Source organism: Somniosus microcephalus, chromosome 5 (assembly GCF_052327205.1).
Source record: "Somniosus microcephalus isolate GS21.2 chromosome 5, FLI_Smic_1.0, whole genome shotgun sequence".
Classification (NCBI taxonomy): domain Eukaryota; kingdom Metazoa; phylum Chordata; class Chondrichthyes; order Squaliformes; family Somniosidae; genus Somniosus; species Somniosus microcephalus.
The window spans coordinates 259529318-259543517 of record NC_140991.1 but is presented as its reverse complement, the minus strand read 5'-3'; the positions used below and the strand labels follow the sequence as shown (position 1 = coordinate 259543517).

At 46.5% G+C, this 14200-nt stretch overlaps 1 protein-coding gene across 1 annotated transcript in view; it reads left to right on the top strand.

The window, feature by feature from the left end:
- The first annotated feature begins 255 nt into the window (after positions 1-255).
- Positions 256-14200, top strand: part of LOC147117675 (Y+L amino acid transporter 2-like) — a 91433-nt gene continuing 77488 nt past the window's right edge. The window contains exon 1 of the mRNA XM_085988867.1: positions 256-774. Within this exon, the coding sequence (XP_085844993.1) occupies positions 330-774 (445 nt within the window). The 5' untranslated portion in view covers positions 256-329. The remainder of the gene's footprint in view (positions 775-14200) is intronic.

Genomic DNA, 14200 nt, shown 5'->3' with positions numbered 1-14200 from the left:
AGACACTGTATCCCATTCACAACCTGCATATGGTCAACTTTAGATTCAAAAGAGGTTGCGGGCCTGCCTATGGAACTTTATTTTTAAGGTGGACGTGAATAAAGAGTGTTGGAGAAAAGCCCCGTGCATAAGAGGCAAAGCTGGAGCTGAAGGAATTGGGATTCTTGTTGCCTGCTTATCAATATCCTCAGAGCCTTGTTTAATTTAAGAATGTATGTGTTTCTTAATCTAATAATTGTTCTTTTAACACTTTTTTACAGATTCCCAAGGCGTGTCTTCAGTTCAAACATAGCCTGATATTGTAGTTGGTCCATTATATTGTGACAACAATGGAGGCTGACTCTAAGAAACCTGCCACTGATTCCCTGAGACTTAAGAAGGATATCTCCTTGCTGCATGGAGTTTGCCTGATTGTCGGAAATATGATTGGATCAGGAATTTTTGTTTCTCCCAAAGGAGTTTTGATACACAGTGGTTCCTACGGCCTTTCATTGATTATCTGGGCAGTGGGAGGAATATTCTCGGTGATTGGAGCACTATGCTATGCAGAACTTGGAACAACTATAAAGAAATCTGGAGCAAGCTATGCTTACATACTGGAGTCGTTTGGCGGTTTTCTGGCATTTCTGCGCCTCTGGACATCTCTGCTAATTGTTGAACCAGCATGCCAAGCTGTCATCGCTATCACATTTGCCAATTACCTGATTCAGCCATTCTTTCCTTCCTGTGACCCACCTTATTCCGCTGTGCGATTGATGGCTGCCTTTTGTATAGGTGAGGAGCAAATACTGAATCAAGTACAGGAAACTTTGGTTTATCCGGAGGTTATATGTCCGGAATACTCGATCTAACGGCAAAAATCAGGAGCCGTTTTTTTTAGTTCTCGTTGCTTTTTTTTCCCCAGTCAGGCACTGCAAGGTCTGTAGCTATAGCAACAGCTTCAGCTAGAGATGCTTGCAGCTGCCTGTTTAGAAGCTGTTGCTAAGCAACAGTGTTTGTTGTCAGATATGGAGATGAAAACCTCCGTATGCTTCAACATTAACTTTGTATGTCCGGCAGTTTTGATAGATCAGCAACAGCTCAGTCCCGTCGGTGCCGGATATCACAAAGTTTCCTGTATGTTGTGAAACTGAATTCAGTGAATATGATAACTTGTGGGCTGGCATCAGAAAAAAACGACCATTAAACCTGCTAGATTGTCGCAAAAACACAACTAGTTTATTCATGTCCGTCAGGAAGGGGAACCTGCCTCCCCAGTCCTGTCTGGGCTACATGTGATTGCAGTCCCATTCACTATGTAGTTGACTTTTAATGCCCTCTGACGTGACCTAGTAATCCACTTAGTTGTAAAAATATAATTGTTACCAGGAAAACGAGGGCTGGTCAAAACTGCGGCCTTGCCAACATCGCCCATATCCTGAAATAATTTTTTATTTAAGTGATCATTCTTTGTAATTAAATATGGACTTGTCACTGAATTATATTTTGTAAAATAACATGAACTTGCATTAGGTCAGAAAATCTAATGATTTCACCCAGGGATTTTATAGGATGTAAGGATCAAAACATTAAGGGTAAGAAATTTATAGACTGACAGTATTTCAATGTAGGAGTTCTTATAAATGTTGTAGTAAAGCCTAACAAGAGCATTGTCCTATTGTCAAATAATAATCCATTATTTTGTGTTTTATATATGCTTACTGGTTGCTTCCAAATTTGTTCCTCTATCTCTATTTGGTGGCTTATAGTATACACCCAGCAGCGTAATAGCTCCTCTATTGTTCCTTAATTCTAACCAACTAGATTCTGGGCTAGAAATTAGTTATAGCCAAGAAATGAGCAGAGTTTAGACTAAAAATGGTTAAGTAGCGCCACCTGAAAATCGTCTAGAATGCACGCAAAATTCGATTGCAGTCATGATTCTAGTCTAAAAACTCAAGCTCATTGGCGTTGCACTGTAAAGCTGGACCAATATCGGGGGCAGTCTAATTGCAAGTCATGATTGCCACGGGCTTTTTTCACTACTTAAAGGGGAGGTTCATTGATGCTGCAGCACCTCATTCTCATCATTGTTGGGTGTGCAGCTGCCCCAACAATCCTAAGAAGAAGCAGAAGGAGAAGGATCAGTTACTAACAAATCGTGATGGCAGATCGTCGCCCCAGGGAGAGAGCCCGGTGGTTCTCCGATGAAGGTTTGGAGGCTTTGGTTTTCGCAGTTGAGAGAAGGTGGGTGGTCCGTACCCGCCAACTGGCAGGAGGCCCTCGCCACAAGTGTCCCGCACTACGTGGAGGGAGGTGGCACAACACGTGACGGGCAGCACTGTGGTCCCCAGGACCCGCACACAGTGCAGGAAGAAGTTTAACGACCTCACACGGGTGGTCAGGGTGAGTGAAGGCTTCAACAAATGCTACATACCACCATCTCTACCACAAGCTTCACACACTGCCCAAAGCACCACACCCCCAGCATCAATCTCTCTACCAACACTCACACCCACATCTCATACCTTGCACACAGTGACAGTTGTTCAACTATGGCAGGCACATCACCCAAGCACATTGCTCCACACTTACACACTTTCCTTTCTCTTGCAGGCCAAGGTGGCTCACAACTGGAGGGAGCAGACAGGCGAGGGCCAAGTCCACATTGAACAGCTGAGCCAGCTGAAGAGTTGAGTGCTGGAGATCATTGCGCGCCAGGTCGTCGGCACCGTGGCCACCGGTGACGTTGACCCCCTTGGGGACAACAAGGTATGTTCATCCCTACTCCTTCTCACATCCCACTTCCCTCTCAGCCCAAAAACATTTCTCACTTTCAAGCTACTCGTGCTTTATGCATGCATTTCTGCCTTCCTGCCCCCCTCTCCTCACCATAACCCGACTCTTGTGTCTTTCTGCTTTCCGATAATCCGCAAGCACCTGAGTAGTCTGTCCCTGAGGGCACTGCAGAGAGGGAGGAGGAAGACGACACCGTGTCACTACACCTGTCACTCGCAGACACCAGCTCAGATACGGGGACTACACGTTCTTTAGAGGCTAGCATAGTAGCTGGATCTGCACAGGGTGAGGCACCAGGCACGAGTGGGCTGCAGCAAGCCCAGGGGGAAAAGGGTAGCTCGGGGCCAGCTCCCCGGAGGGCGAGTTCTGCTCCACAGGACTCGGATGAGGATCTCGATGGGAAGGCCTTTAGAAGAACGGTGATGGGCATGCACACGGAGATTATAGGTGCAATGGCAAGGCTGCTGGTGACCCTCTCGGTAATGGTAAGGAGCGTGGAGAAATCTGCCTCCAACATTGCATGGGGCTCTGCGCAGAGCATGGAGCCCATCATTTCCAGTCTGCAAATGATGGTATCCTTCCAGAGAGGTGATGGCGCACATGATGAGCGATGTCGCAGCTCCATTGCCGTACAAGTGGAAGCGACCCAACATCTTAGTGCTGCAGCGGAAGCTCAGACTGCTCTCATGCAGTCTCTGCTTGCTGCCACCCAAGCTCTGACTGTTGCCATTGTGGCTGGGTCTACCACCATCGACTGGGGCTTTCATGGTGTTGCAGCAGGCCAACAATCTGTGCTCCAACAGATTGCTAGGAATAGAGTTCTGACGAAGTGTCATCGACCTAAAACGATAACTCTGTTTCTCTCTCCACTGATGCTGCCTGACCTGCTGAATATTTCCAGCATTTTCTGTTTTTATTTTTATTATTTATTATTGCTAGGAATGCTGAGGTGCCACCCCAGGGAAGTGGCAGTGGGCCAGTGGAGCAGGAACCTGCTGTCCTCTCTCAGGGTGAGAGCATTCCGGTTCCCACCATTGCCACTCCGCCATTGTCCTTGCTGTTGCCTGTCATCCAGCCAACCCAGACTGCTGCCGCATATGCCGAGGTGGTGCAGTGAACAGGCGGGCCTTCGAGGTCCAGAGCTGATCGAGGTCGTCCTGCAAGGCCATTTGGAGTCTCCCACATGGAAGCTCAGCAGCCTTCCACCAGCTGTGCTGGAGCCACTGGGGGTGCACTGCGTAGGAGCACTAGAGTATGAAAAGGCGCACGAATGATCGGCACTAATGGATTGTACAAGGGTGATTAGTTAATAGTGGTTTATTAATCGTGTTTGGAATCTTTTGTGGTCTCTGTCATTGCACCCAGGAGGATGCGGTGATACGGCCTGTGACCGCGATGGTATGATGGGGATGTGGTGAGCAACAGGGATTTGGGGTTTCATTCATTCGAATCGGAGTCTGATAAGCTGGTCACGGACCGCCCGTCCAGAAGGCCGATTATCTGGCTGCCTCCTCCACCTCCTCCTCCGGTGGTCCGCAACCCCTGGTGGCAAGGGCTGCGCCCTCTTGATGGCCAAGTTGTGCAGCATGCAGCAGACCACCACGAAATGGGACACCTGCTCTGGCGAGCACTTGAGGGCTCCTCCTGAGCGGTCAATACAGCGGAACCGTTGCATCAGTAGGCCGATGCTCTGCTCTCATAGGAGTGCTGGGCACGAATGTTGGGATGGGGGGTGGTGGTGGCGGTGCGGAGTCATGAGCCAGGTGGAGAGCGGATAGCTCTCCTCTCCGAGCAGCCGGTGCGGTGCAGGATGAAGGCATCGTGGCTGCTACCAGAATAGCAGGCATTGACATTGAGGATTCGCTGTGTGTGGTCACACACCAACTGCACATTAAGTGAGTGGTAGCCTTTGTGGTTACAGAAAATCTCAGGATTGTTATGCGGTGCCCGCAAAGCTACATGGGTGCAGTCGATGGCGCCCTGCACCATGGGGAAGGCTGCTATCCTGGCAAAGCTGCATTTACGCTCGTCCTGCTTCTCTCTGGTGATTGGGAAGCCAATGTAGTCCCTTCTGGTGTAGAGAACCTCCGTGACCTCCTGGATGCAATGATGGATGGCAAATTGAGAGATGTTAGCTATGTCTCCTGCTGCAGACTGGAAGGATTCGCTGGCGAAGAAATTGAGGGCCACGGTGACCTTGATTGCCACTGGGAGAGCTGTGGTCACCCTGGTCTGAGGCTGGAGGTCTGGTTGCAGGAGGTGGATGAGTTCTGTGACCACCTCCTTAGTGAAGCGGAGCCTCCTAATACACTGCTCCTTGCTTGATTGGAGGTAGGAGAAGTGCTGTTGGAAGACCCTCGGAGGGTAAGGCCTCCGTTGAGCCCTGATGGCCCTCCTTGTCCTTCTGCGCACATGTTCCCGTCTTTCTCGCTGCCTTCGCTTCCTTCACTGTTGATCCTGGAGGGCGACTGCCAGTACAGCCCCCTTGACTTTTAGCAAGTGTTGTAGCTTGAAGTGTTTCAAACATAATGAGGGAGTTTCGTACTTGCCAGTGCACTCCCTGATACTAAATAACCTTGAAAGTAACCTCTTGCAGTAGCAGGAATTAGCACACAGCCACTCAAACTTCAAAACCTTGTCAGGTCCCAGTGATTGGTGAGGATCCCTGACGTAATAAAGACTCACTATGCACTTGGTTGTACATAAAGCAAGGCTTTAATCGACTTGTAACAAAACATGGAGGTCTAGTTAGTAGTCACTAGCTTCCTGTTTCCAGATTGTCTCTGGCCAAGTTGGGCCCACGTCCGAGTATTTATACTCCTCGGATGGTGCCCTCAGCTGGCCGTTCAGTAGTACTTCCTGAGTTACTTCTTGTAGAAGTTGCGATTTGTGACAATCCCTTTAAATAGTGTTGCTGGAGCCGGCTTCCTGCTGCTGCACGCCATCTCAATCTGTCATTGCTTTCTCCAGCCGGTAAGTTCAATGGCCAAAGCGAAGTTGGGAGATCGGGCATCAAGTGAGCGTTGCACACTCACTGACGTCATGAGCTCCGTGATTGTGATGTCCCTGGTGATTGAGTTTACCGGTAGCGCTACCGGCAAGATGGATGTGGTGTGCTGCTCTGGAACTGCCATCAGCTGGCAGTAGAGCTCTGAACGGCATTTTAGCGCCATCTTGTGGCTCTAAACACATGAATTTCTACCCCTGTCTTTGAACCCTCAAGTACATCATCCCTTTGCATTGCTGTAACAGTATCTTTGCTTAATACTGCCACCCGGTCTCCTTTTTTTCCTGCCCTCTCTTCCCTGAATACATTGTAGCCAGGAATATTAAGTGTCCATTCCTCCCCTTGTTTGAGCTCGGTCTCCGTTGTTGTCACTATATCATAATCCCAATAGGCTACTCGTGCCTGCAGCTCACCAACCTTATTTACCACTCTCTGCAATTACACACATGCACTCTAAACCCATTTTAGTCTGCCTCACATTTCCCCCCCCCCCTCCCCCGTCTGATCCCTCCTATTTCTGAACTACTCTTTATTCTAATGCTGTTTGTGTCTCCCAATCCTCTGTACAGCTTGTATCTCTTCTCTAATGCTTCATCCTGGTGCCCTTCCCGCTGCCAAATTGGTCAATGGCAATAATAATGTCAGTGGTTTAATCTATCAACAGCAAAATTGTGCACTTAGTATGCAACAGAAATCTTAAATGGTGAAGAAAAGTTTTAATTTTTTTGAAATGCTGCTGTTCAAAAAGAGGCATGTACATTGTCGATATTGGAAAAAAAACAGCTACATGCAGTTTAAATTTTGACAACTGCGCTGAAAATCTAATATGTCAGTGATTTAAAATTATGTTCTCATTTCTTTCCACTCAACCACGTTGTTCTTCTCGCCTCCTTTCTCCAACTCTTCACCCTACTGGGGTTGACAACACCAACTCCCAGCATCCTCCTCGCTAAGGGTGAACCCATGGTATGGAACCACGGTGCGGTTTGACCCCAAGCTGATCTTCAGACCCCATATCCTAACCATCACCAAAGCCACTTGCATCCACCTTCGCAACATTTCCTGTCTCTGCCCTTACCTCACCCTCACTGCCATTGAAACTCTCTTTTGTGCTTAATTTCAGTGTTTTTTGAATGCTCCTGAATTAGAACATATAAGAACATAAGAAATAGGAGCAGGAATAGGCCCCTTGGCCCCTCGAACCTGCTCCACCATTCAATAAGATCATGGCTGATCTTGGGCTCAAAGCCATTTCCCTGCCCGCTCCCCATAACCCTTCACTCCCTTATCTTGCAAAAATCTGTCTATCTCCACTTTATATGTATTTAGTGACCCAGCCTCCACGGCTCTCTGGAGCAGAGAATTCCACAGATTTACGACCCTCGGAGGAAATTCCTCCTCATCTCAGTTCTAAAAGAGTGACCCTTTATTCTGAAACTATGCCCCTGGGTTCTAGATTTCCCCACGAGGGGAAACATCCTCTCTGCACCTACCTTGTCGAGCCCCCTCAGTATCTTATATGTTTCAATAAGATCACCTCTCATTCTTCTAAATCCCAATGAGTATAGGCCCAACCTGCTCAACCTTTCTTCATAAGTCAATCCCCTCATCTCTGGAATTAACCTAGTGAATCGTCTCTGAACTGCCTCCAATGCAAGTATATCCTTCCTTAAATAAGGAGACCAAAACTGTGCGCAGTACTCAAGGTGTGGTCTCACCAATACCCTGTACAGTTGTAACAGGACTTCCCTGCTTTTATACTCCAACCCCCTTGAAATAAAGACCAACATTCCATTTGCCTTTTTGATTACTTGCTGTACCTGCATGCTAACCTTTTGTGTTTCATGCACAAGGACCCCCAGGTCCCTCTGAACTGTAGCATTTTGTAATCTCTCTCCATTTAAATAATAATTTGCTTTTTTATTTTTCCTGCCAAAGTGAATAACCTCGCACTTTCCCCACATTATACTCCATCTGCCAAATGTTTGCCCACTCACTTAGCCTGTCTATATCCCTTTGCAGATTCTTTGAGTCCTCTGCACAATTTGCTTTCCCACCCATCTTTGTATCATCCGCAAACTTGGCTACATTACACTCGGTCCCTTCATCCAAGTCATTAATGTAGACAGTAAATAGTTGAGGTCCCAGCACCAATCCCTTTGGCACCCCACTAGTTACTGTTTGCCAACCGGAAAATGACCCATTTATCCCGACTCTGCTTTCTGTTAGTTAGCCAATTCTCTATCCATGCTAATATATTACCCCCAATTCCGTGAGCTCTTATCTTATGCAGTAACCTTTTATGTGGCACCTTATCGAATGCTTTCTGGAAATCCAAATGCACCACATCCACTGGCTCACCTTTGTCCACCCTGCTCGTTACATCCTCAAAGAACTCTAGCAAATTTATTAAACATGATTTCCCTTTCATAAAACCATGCTGACTCTGCTTGACTCACAGACTCTCCTGCTCCCCCCTGCCCTGTACTAAGTCCTGCCCATCATCCCTTTTGCTGCCAACCTTGATATGTTCCCTGTTCCCAAACGCATTGGATTCAAAATCGTTGTCCTTGTTTTTGAATCCCTCCATAGTGTTACTTCACCCTACGTCCAATGCACGTTCCAGTCTTTGCCTTTTCGTCATCTGTCTCTAGCTTCTTGTGCATTCCCCTAACCCCCACCCCAGTTCCTTCAACCCTCTCTCCCTTGCTCTCTTAAACCTCTTCACCTTACAATCTGCCTCCTCAAAGTCTACCTGTTTGAGTATGCTTTAGGTCATCATCTTTAACCTTTTCAGTATTGCTCAGCATCTGTTTCTCCTTTTGTGAAATGTCTGGGACATTTACAAAGTTAAAGATGGTATATAAATACAAGTTGTAGATTTTTAGGATACTTCTGCGGCTAGGAGCTAGATTTGGGATGGCTTGACCATAAAACTTCATGTCCCTGACTCGCCAAGTTTTTTTTTTACAGGAAGGTGCCCAGTGTTGCCTTTTTGTGGGCTGCCCACATTTGACGAATTGTAGACAGGACCTTGCATTCAACCACTCCATCAACAAGCTGCACAGTGTTTTAATGTTATGTTAGAAAATATTCCATTATGAGGGCTTTGATTTGTTATCGCCAAGATCTGCTTGACAGCTTGCATTTTTGCTGCCTCCGTGACATTTTATGCAAAATTGCAATACTATGTTGGAAAATGGCCTGGGCTTGGGATGGAGAATTTGTTTGAAAAGAAGCCCAAGATGGAGTCAAGCTTATTTTTATATTTATGGAAAAAACAGCATTGTGATCTGTTGATGCAGTCTTCTCTCTTCACACTGTGCCCTCGCACACCCCCGCCCCAATTTTTTTTTAAATGTTGCTGCTTACTGCCAAAACATCTAAATGCAATCTAACAGTACGGCACAACAAAGCAATTGTTGTTTTACCTAATGAGAAATATTGTTTCATGGGTAATAGTTATTCAGTTAATTTATAGTGAAACACCTTCCTTCCAGCTAATGCAATGTTCCAGAGGTATAGTGCTGGCATTGGCTGCTAAATTGGGGAAAACAGTACTTCGAAATTCCTTTTCTGAGAAAATGTTATGATGTTTGAGAGCTATATGCAACAGCATTCTTTGGACTGCCTTATTCTATTGAAATTCAATTAGGTTGGGTTAATCTAATGGCTGGGACTAAGAGTTCCAGCATTGAGGCTGACATTTGCACTTGATCTTTTTCCCAGATGGCTTGCCATTGGTATTTTTCTGATCCTGGTAGAGCTGATGAGGGAAAGACTATTTTAGCTAGTAATGCTTCCACACTTGTGCCACATTTCATCTCTTACTGAATGGCTATCGAGACATTACAGCTGATTTTCCAAATTCATGTTGCTTGGGAGCTCTGCCTGCTGGCAAGGCATGTATGGAAATCAGGGACAGCAAGTTATGGACAGTATGCCAATTAGTTCTCTAGGCACAGCGAGCATGTGAGTTCCTCCTTCAGCAGTCCAAGCTCAGAAAATGCTCTCTTCTTGCTCTTTTAGAAGGATAGCCCCGCAAGGTATAAAGGGGTAGAAATTAGTATGCGTTGTGCCTGTATTTTGGGCGTATTACCGGTGCAATGTGTACCATTTTAGCAGTGGGACGGCCTGTGACCAATGTGCGCAAACATCAGTCCCACAGCTAAATTAGTGTGGACAGTTTTTTTTTTTTTTTAGGAGTCTCAGGCAGATGCCTGAAACAGTCGTCAGCAATGTTTCTTGTAGTTTTTGTGTGTGCGCGGTCCCTTTAACTGGCTGTGCGGCCCATTCAAGTTTTCGCGCGCACGGTTATTTCCATTGAAAAGCCAGTGAGCAGCCTGCGCAGGACCTCGACCAATGTGCAGCTTAGCATAATCGTTAGTCGTCGGGCTCCTTAAATATGTTAATGAGGGGCCCGTTGATGGCCCTCTCTGTAAAATCTGTTCCCGATGACCAGGGCAGCTGTGGGGTCTGCTGTTCTCGGGAATCTTCAACAGCAGCCAACAAAAGGTAAGTGTAAGGTGTATCATTTTTTTAAATTATATTTTCTGTGGAGACAGGAAGAGCAGGTGTGCTCCCCCCCTTACTCTACTGTCCTGGCGATCATCCACCCCTGCCCCATTGCCCGATCCAATTCCCCATGAGGGTCGCTGCCAGTGGCCCGACATTAACTTGTCACGTGGGGCGTGCTGGCTGTGGAGGAGTGACCGGCACTGACATCTTGCCCCGAAGGTGTAGATGAGGCCAGAGTTCGATTTTTGGGATGCCCTATGGCCTGTCTGTTCAGCCAGGTGCTGCTTATGCAGCGCTGAGTCTGGGCCCAAAAGCAGGCCCAGATTAATTTCTACTGCAAAAGTACAGGACCAAAAAAATTTGCCAATTTAAGGCCATGGAGCATGTTAATTGAAATAAAAACAGAAAATGTTGGAAATACTTAACAGGTCAGGCAGCATCTGTGGAGAGGAAAATAAGGTTAACGTTTGAGGTCAATGACCATTCATCAGAACTGTTGTGTTTGGGGCTCTGGATGGTGGGAAATGAGGAGGTGAAAGGGCAGGTGTTGTTGTATTTCCTGTGCTGGCATGGAAAGGTGCCAGGGGAAGGGGAGTGAGTGTTGGGGTTGATTGAAGAGTGGACTAAGGTGTCACGGGAGTGCATTCAGGCCCTGGACGGTGGCAAGAGAGAAGAGTGTTTGGGGTTCTAGGAAGGAAGGAGAGTGTTTAGGGCCCTGGGAGGTGGGAAGGGAGGATTAACAGAAAATGTTGGAAACAATTGCTTTTGTTTGTGTGAGCATGCAATTGAATTGAGCTGTAGCTGCAACAAAAAAGGAAATATTCATTGCTAAGTATGTTCTGTTACCTCTTAGGCAGTCTTGGGGTTGTCCATGAGGGTCCCGAACTTCATTTTAAAGGGTGGAAGATGCCTGTGCGTGAATTCTTTTAACGTGGGGTGGCCGTTGCACACCAGCTACCACACAGGCTTGACAGAGCAAGGTCTTGGTCCAATGGCAAGGGGATCCAAGACGATTGGAGACCAGGCTCTGCTACAACGGCCTAGCACACACACACAAACATAATGCTACTGTCCTCCTCCCTCCTTCCCGCAGGTCCTCTCTGCCTGAGTTTCGTAGGATGCATTGTGGTCCTCCCAACCTCGCTATTGGCCCATGCCGCACTTTCCCTGGGCCCCGACCCCGCTGCTGGTTCACGCTGCGCCACTCCTGGACCTTGACCTCGCTGCTGGGCTCGTCCTCGCTCCTGGCCTCGGACATGAATGATGTCTCTCACAGGATCAAATTAGCACTGATATTCTTGCGATCCCTGGCCCCGAGCTCCACTCGCGATCCACTAGTCACTAGATCACTAGTCTAGTGGAGAAGTGTAGTCTTGACAGCAGAGAGGTCTGGGAATTTGGGAGCTCAGTTTAAGTGAAGAGCCAGTGCTCACTGAGAAGAAAGAACAGGCATGGTCAGGGGATGGGCAGTGGGCTCAGGTAACTTTAACCTTGCAGTATGAACTTGCAGTTAGGGATAAAATGCACCCACTATTAGAGCCAGGGGAACTTAAAGAGCAGAAGAGAGGAGACTGGGGGGGAAAAGAGCAAAGGATGGCAACGGATGGCAAAGGAGCTCCCTAGGGAGCTGCCAGCACAGGAGCCATCTTGAAAAACCATCTTGCAATAAGTGATCTTGCAATAAGTAACAGCAATGGAAAGGTTCCAGCAGAGTGTGTTCACTGGCCTAACAAAGCTAATCCCTTTCTGGGTATTCAGTTAACATGTCACTTGTAATGTGCCCTTTCACAAAGTTATGGATAATACCCTCTTATTAACCTCTTTCTAAAGGAAGAAAGGGTAATTTTGTGAGCTTTCCCCCACTCAGCGTGAGAAGCCTCGCTAGATGGGGATCGAACACTAGAGCGGGTTCAGCGACCCAGTGTTCCTGTCTAGTGAGATTCCAAGTCAAGAGCAGAAACACTCAATGTTTTCCTTAATAATTAACAATTAGATTCCAGAGCTGCATAAAAGTTAGAGGGATATATTTTCCTTTGTGCATAAGGTTAAGGAAAAATTCTTCTGAACTGTTATTATATACCAGTGATAATCTGTCAACAGAATATTTCTTTAATTTTAAATATACAGAGAAAAATAATACCCCAAAGGAAATCCAATTAACTTCCTCAAAAAACAAAAGCTGCCTGAGAACGCTGTCATTGCATGTGTCTATTTGAGTTGCATCTATATCGCGCTTCATGATCTAAGGACGTCCCAAAGTTCTATATAGTCAAGGAAGTACTTTTGAAGTGCAGTCACTATTGTATTGTAGGGAAACACAGCAGCTAATTTGCGCACAGCAAGGACCTAGAAACAGCAATGAGATGAAGACCAGATAATCGGTTTTAGTGATGTTGTTTGAGGGATAAATATTGGCCAGAAGACTGGGAGAACTCTCATGCTCTTCTTTGAATATTGCAGTGGGATCTTTTACATCCACCTGACAAGGCAGTTTAATGTCTCATCCAAATATATGATAATCTGAGTGTGGAGTGGACACATTACAAGGGAATCCTTTTACTCAGTCATTGTGGCACCTATTAACAACAACTTCTAATGTAGAAAAAATCCCAAGGTACTTGATAGATAGATATTGGGCTCTGTGAAGCCTGGTAATTATAATTTTTTTTTTTTTTTTTTAAATCAATGAATGGGTCCTTTTAATACATCAGTTGGCTAAGGTAGTGAGCAACTGTGCCCAGGTAAGTCCCAGGATCAATCCCAGGCCTGTGTTGTGTTGGCTGATATTGGCTCGGAGCAGCACTTATAGCCTCTATAATTGGCCTTGATGCTCCAGTTTAGGGCATGGAAAGATTTTGCACAACTGATCATTAACCAGTGACCTCCCTGTTGGAAGTATGTGTGCATTTTGGGTGAAGACGGGATTGGTCTGGGCTATGATGCCGTGGATGCTTGAATCACCTGCCAACGCTCACTGTCTAGGCTTATGCATGTATGCCAACTTGGGCAAGGTACCAGGTGGAACTGTACCCCAGCATGAGATTAGCACCTTCAAGAGAACAGGAGAGAGAAGAACATTGATGAAAAACGGAGGGAAGAACCCTCCCACCACCCCATCAAAAGAAAAAGTTGTCTTTATCTTTAAATGGAGCGCCACGATTGGTAAAGGCAGAATTTCTTCATGATACACCATTACAGTTGAGCTTTTGTGATCCGTTGATGGGAAGTAATGATACTATGATTGACAAGCTAGAGTGACTTTTATCCAAGCAAATTCAGCCAAATTTCCATCCTAGAAGGTAATTGCAGGATAATCAATGTGTGTGTCGGGGGGGGGGGGGGGGGGGTGGGTGGTTGCGGAGAGGGGGGGGGGGGGGTGGTGGTTGCGGAGGGGGGGGGGGGGGTGGTTGCGGAGGGGGGGGGGGGGGGGGGTTGCGGAAATTCCACCACCTAATATCCAACTTTATTTTATTTTTTTAAACTTTAGTTTAATAAAGAGACACATTACTCACTATCTCTAACCTTCTCCAGCCTTGCAAACCACAGAGAACTGTACATTCTTTCAACTCTGGCCTCTTGTGCATCCCCCACTGCCTTCACCTCACCATTGGTGGCCGTGCCTTCAGCCGTCTAGGCCCTATACTCTGGAATTACCTCCCTAAACCTCTCCACTTCCCCCTCCTCCTTTAGGACCCTCTTTAAAATGCACCAAGCTTTTAGTCACCACTCCTAATATCTCCTAATTTGGCTTAGTGTTGATTTTTGCCTGATTACGTTTCTTTGAAGCCCCTTGGGATGTTTTTATATGTTAAAGGTGTTTTATAAAATGTAAGTTGTTGCTGTGAAGAATTATGACGTAGTTCTGGTTATAAAGTCATTAACAGAATACTCAAGTAG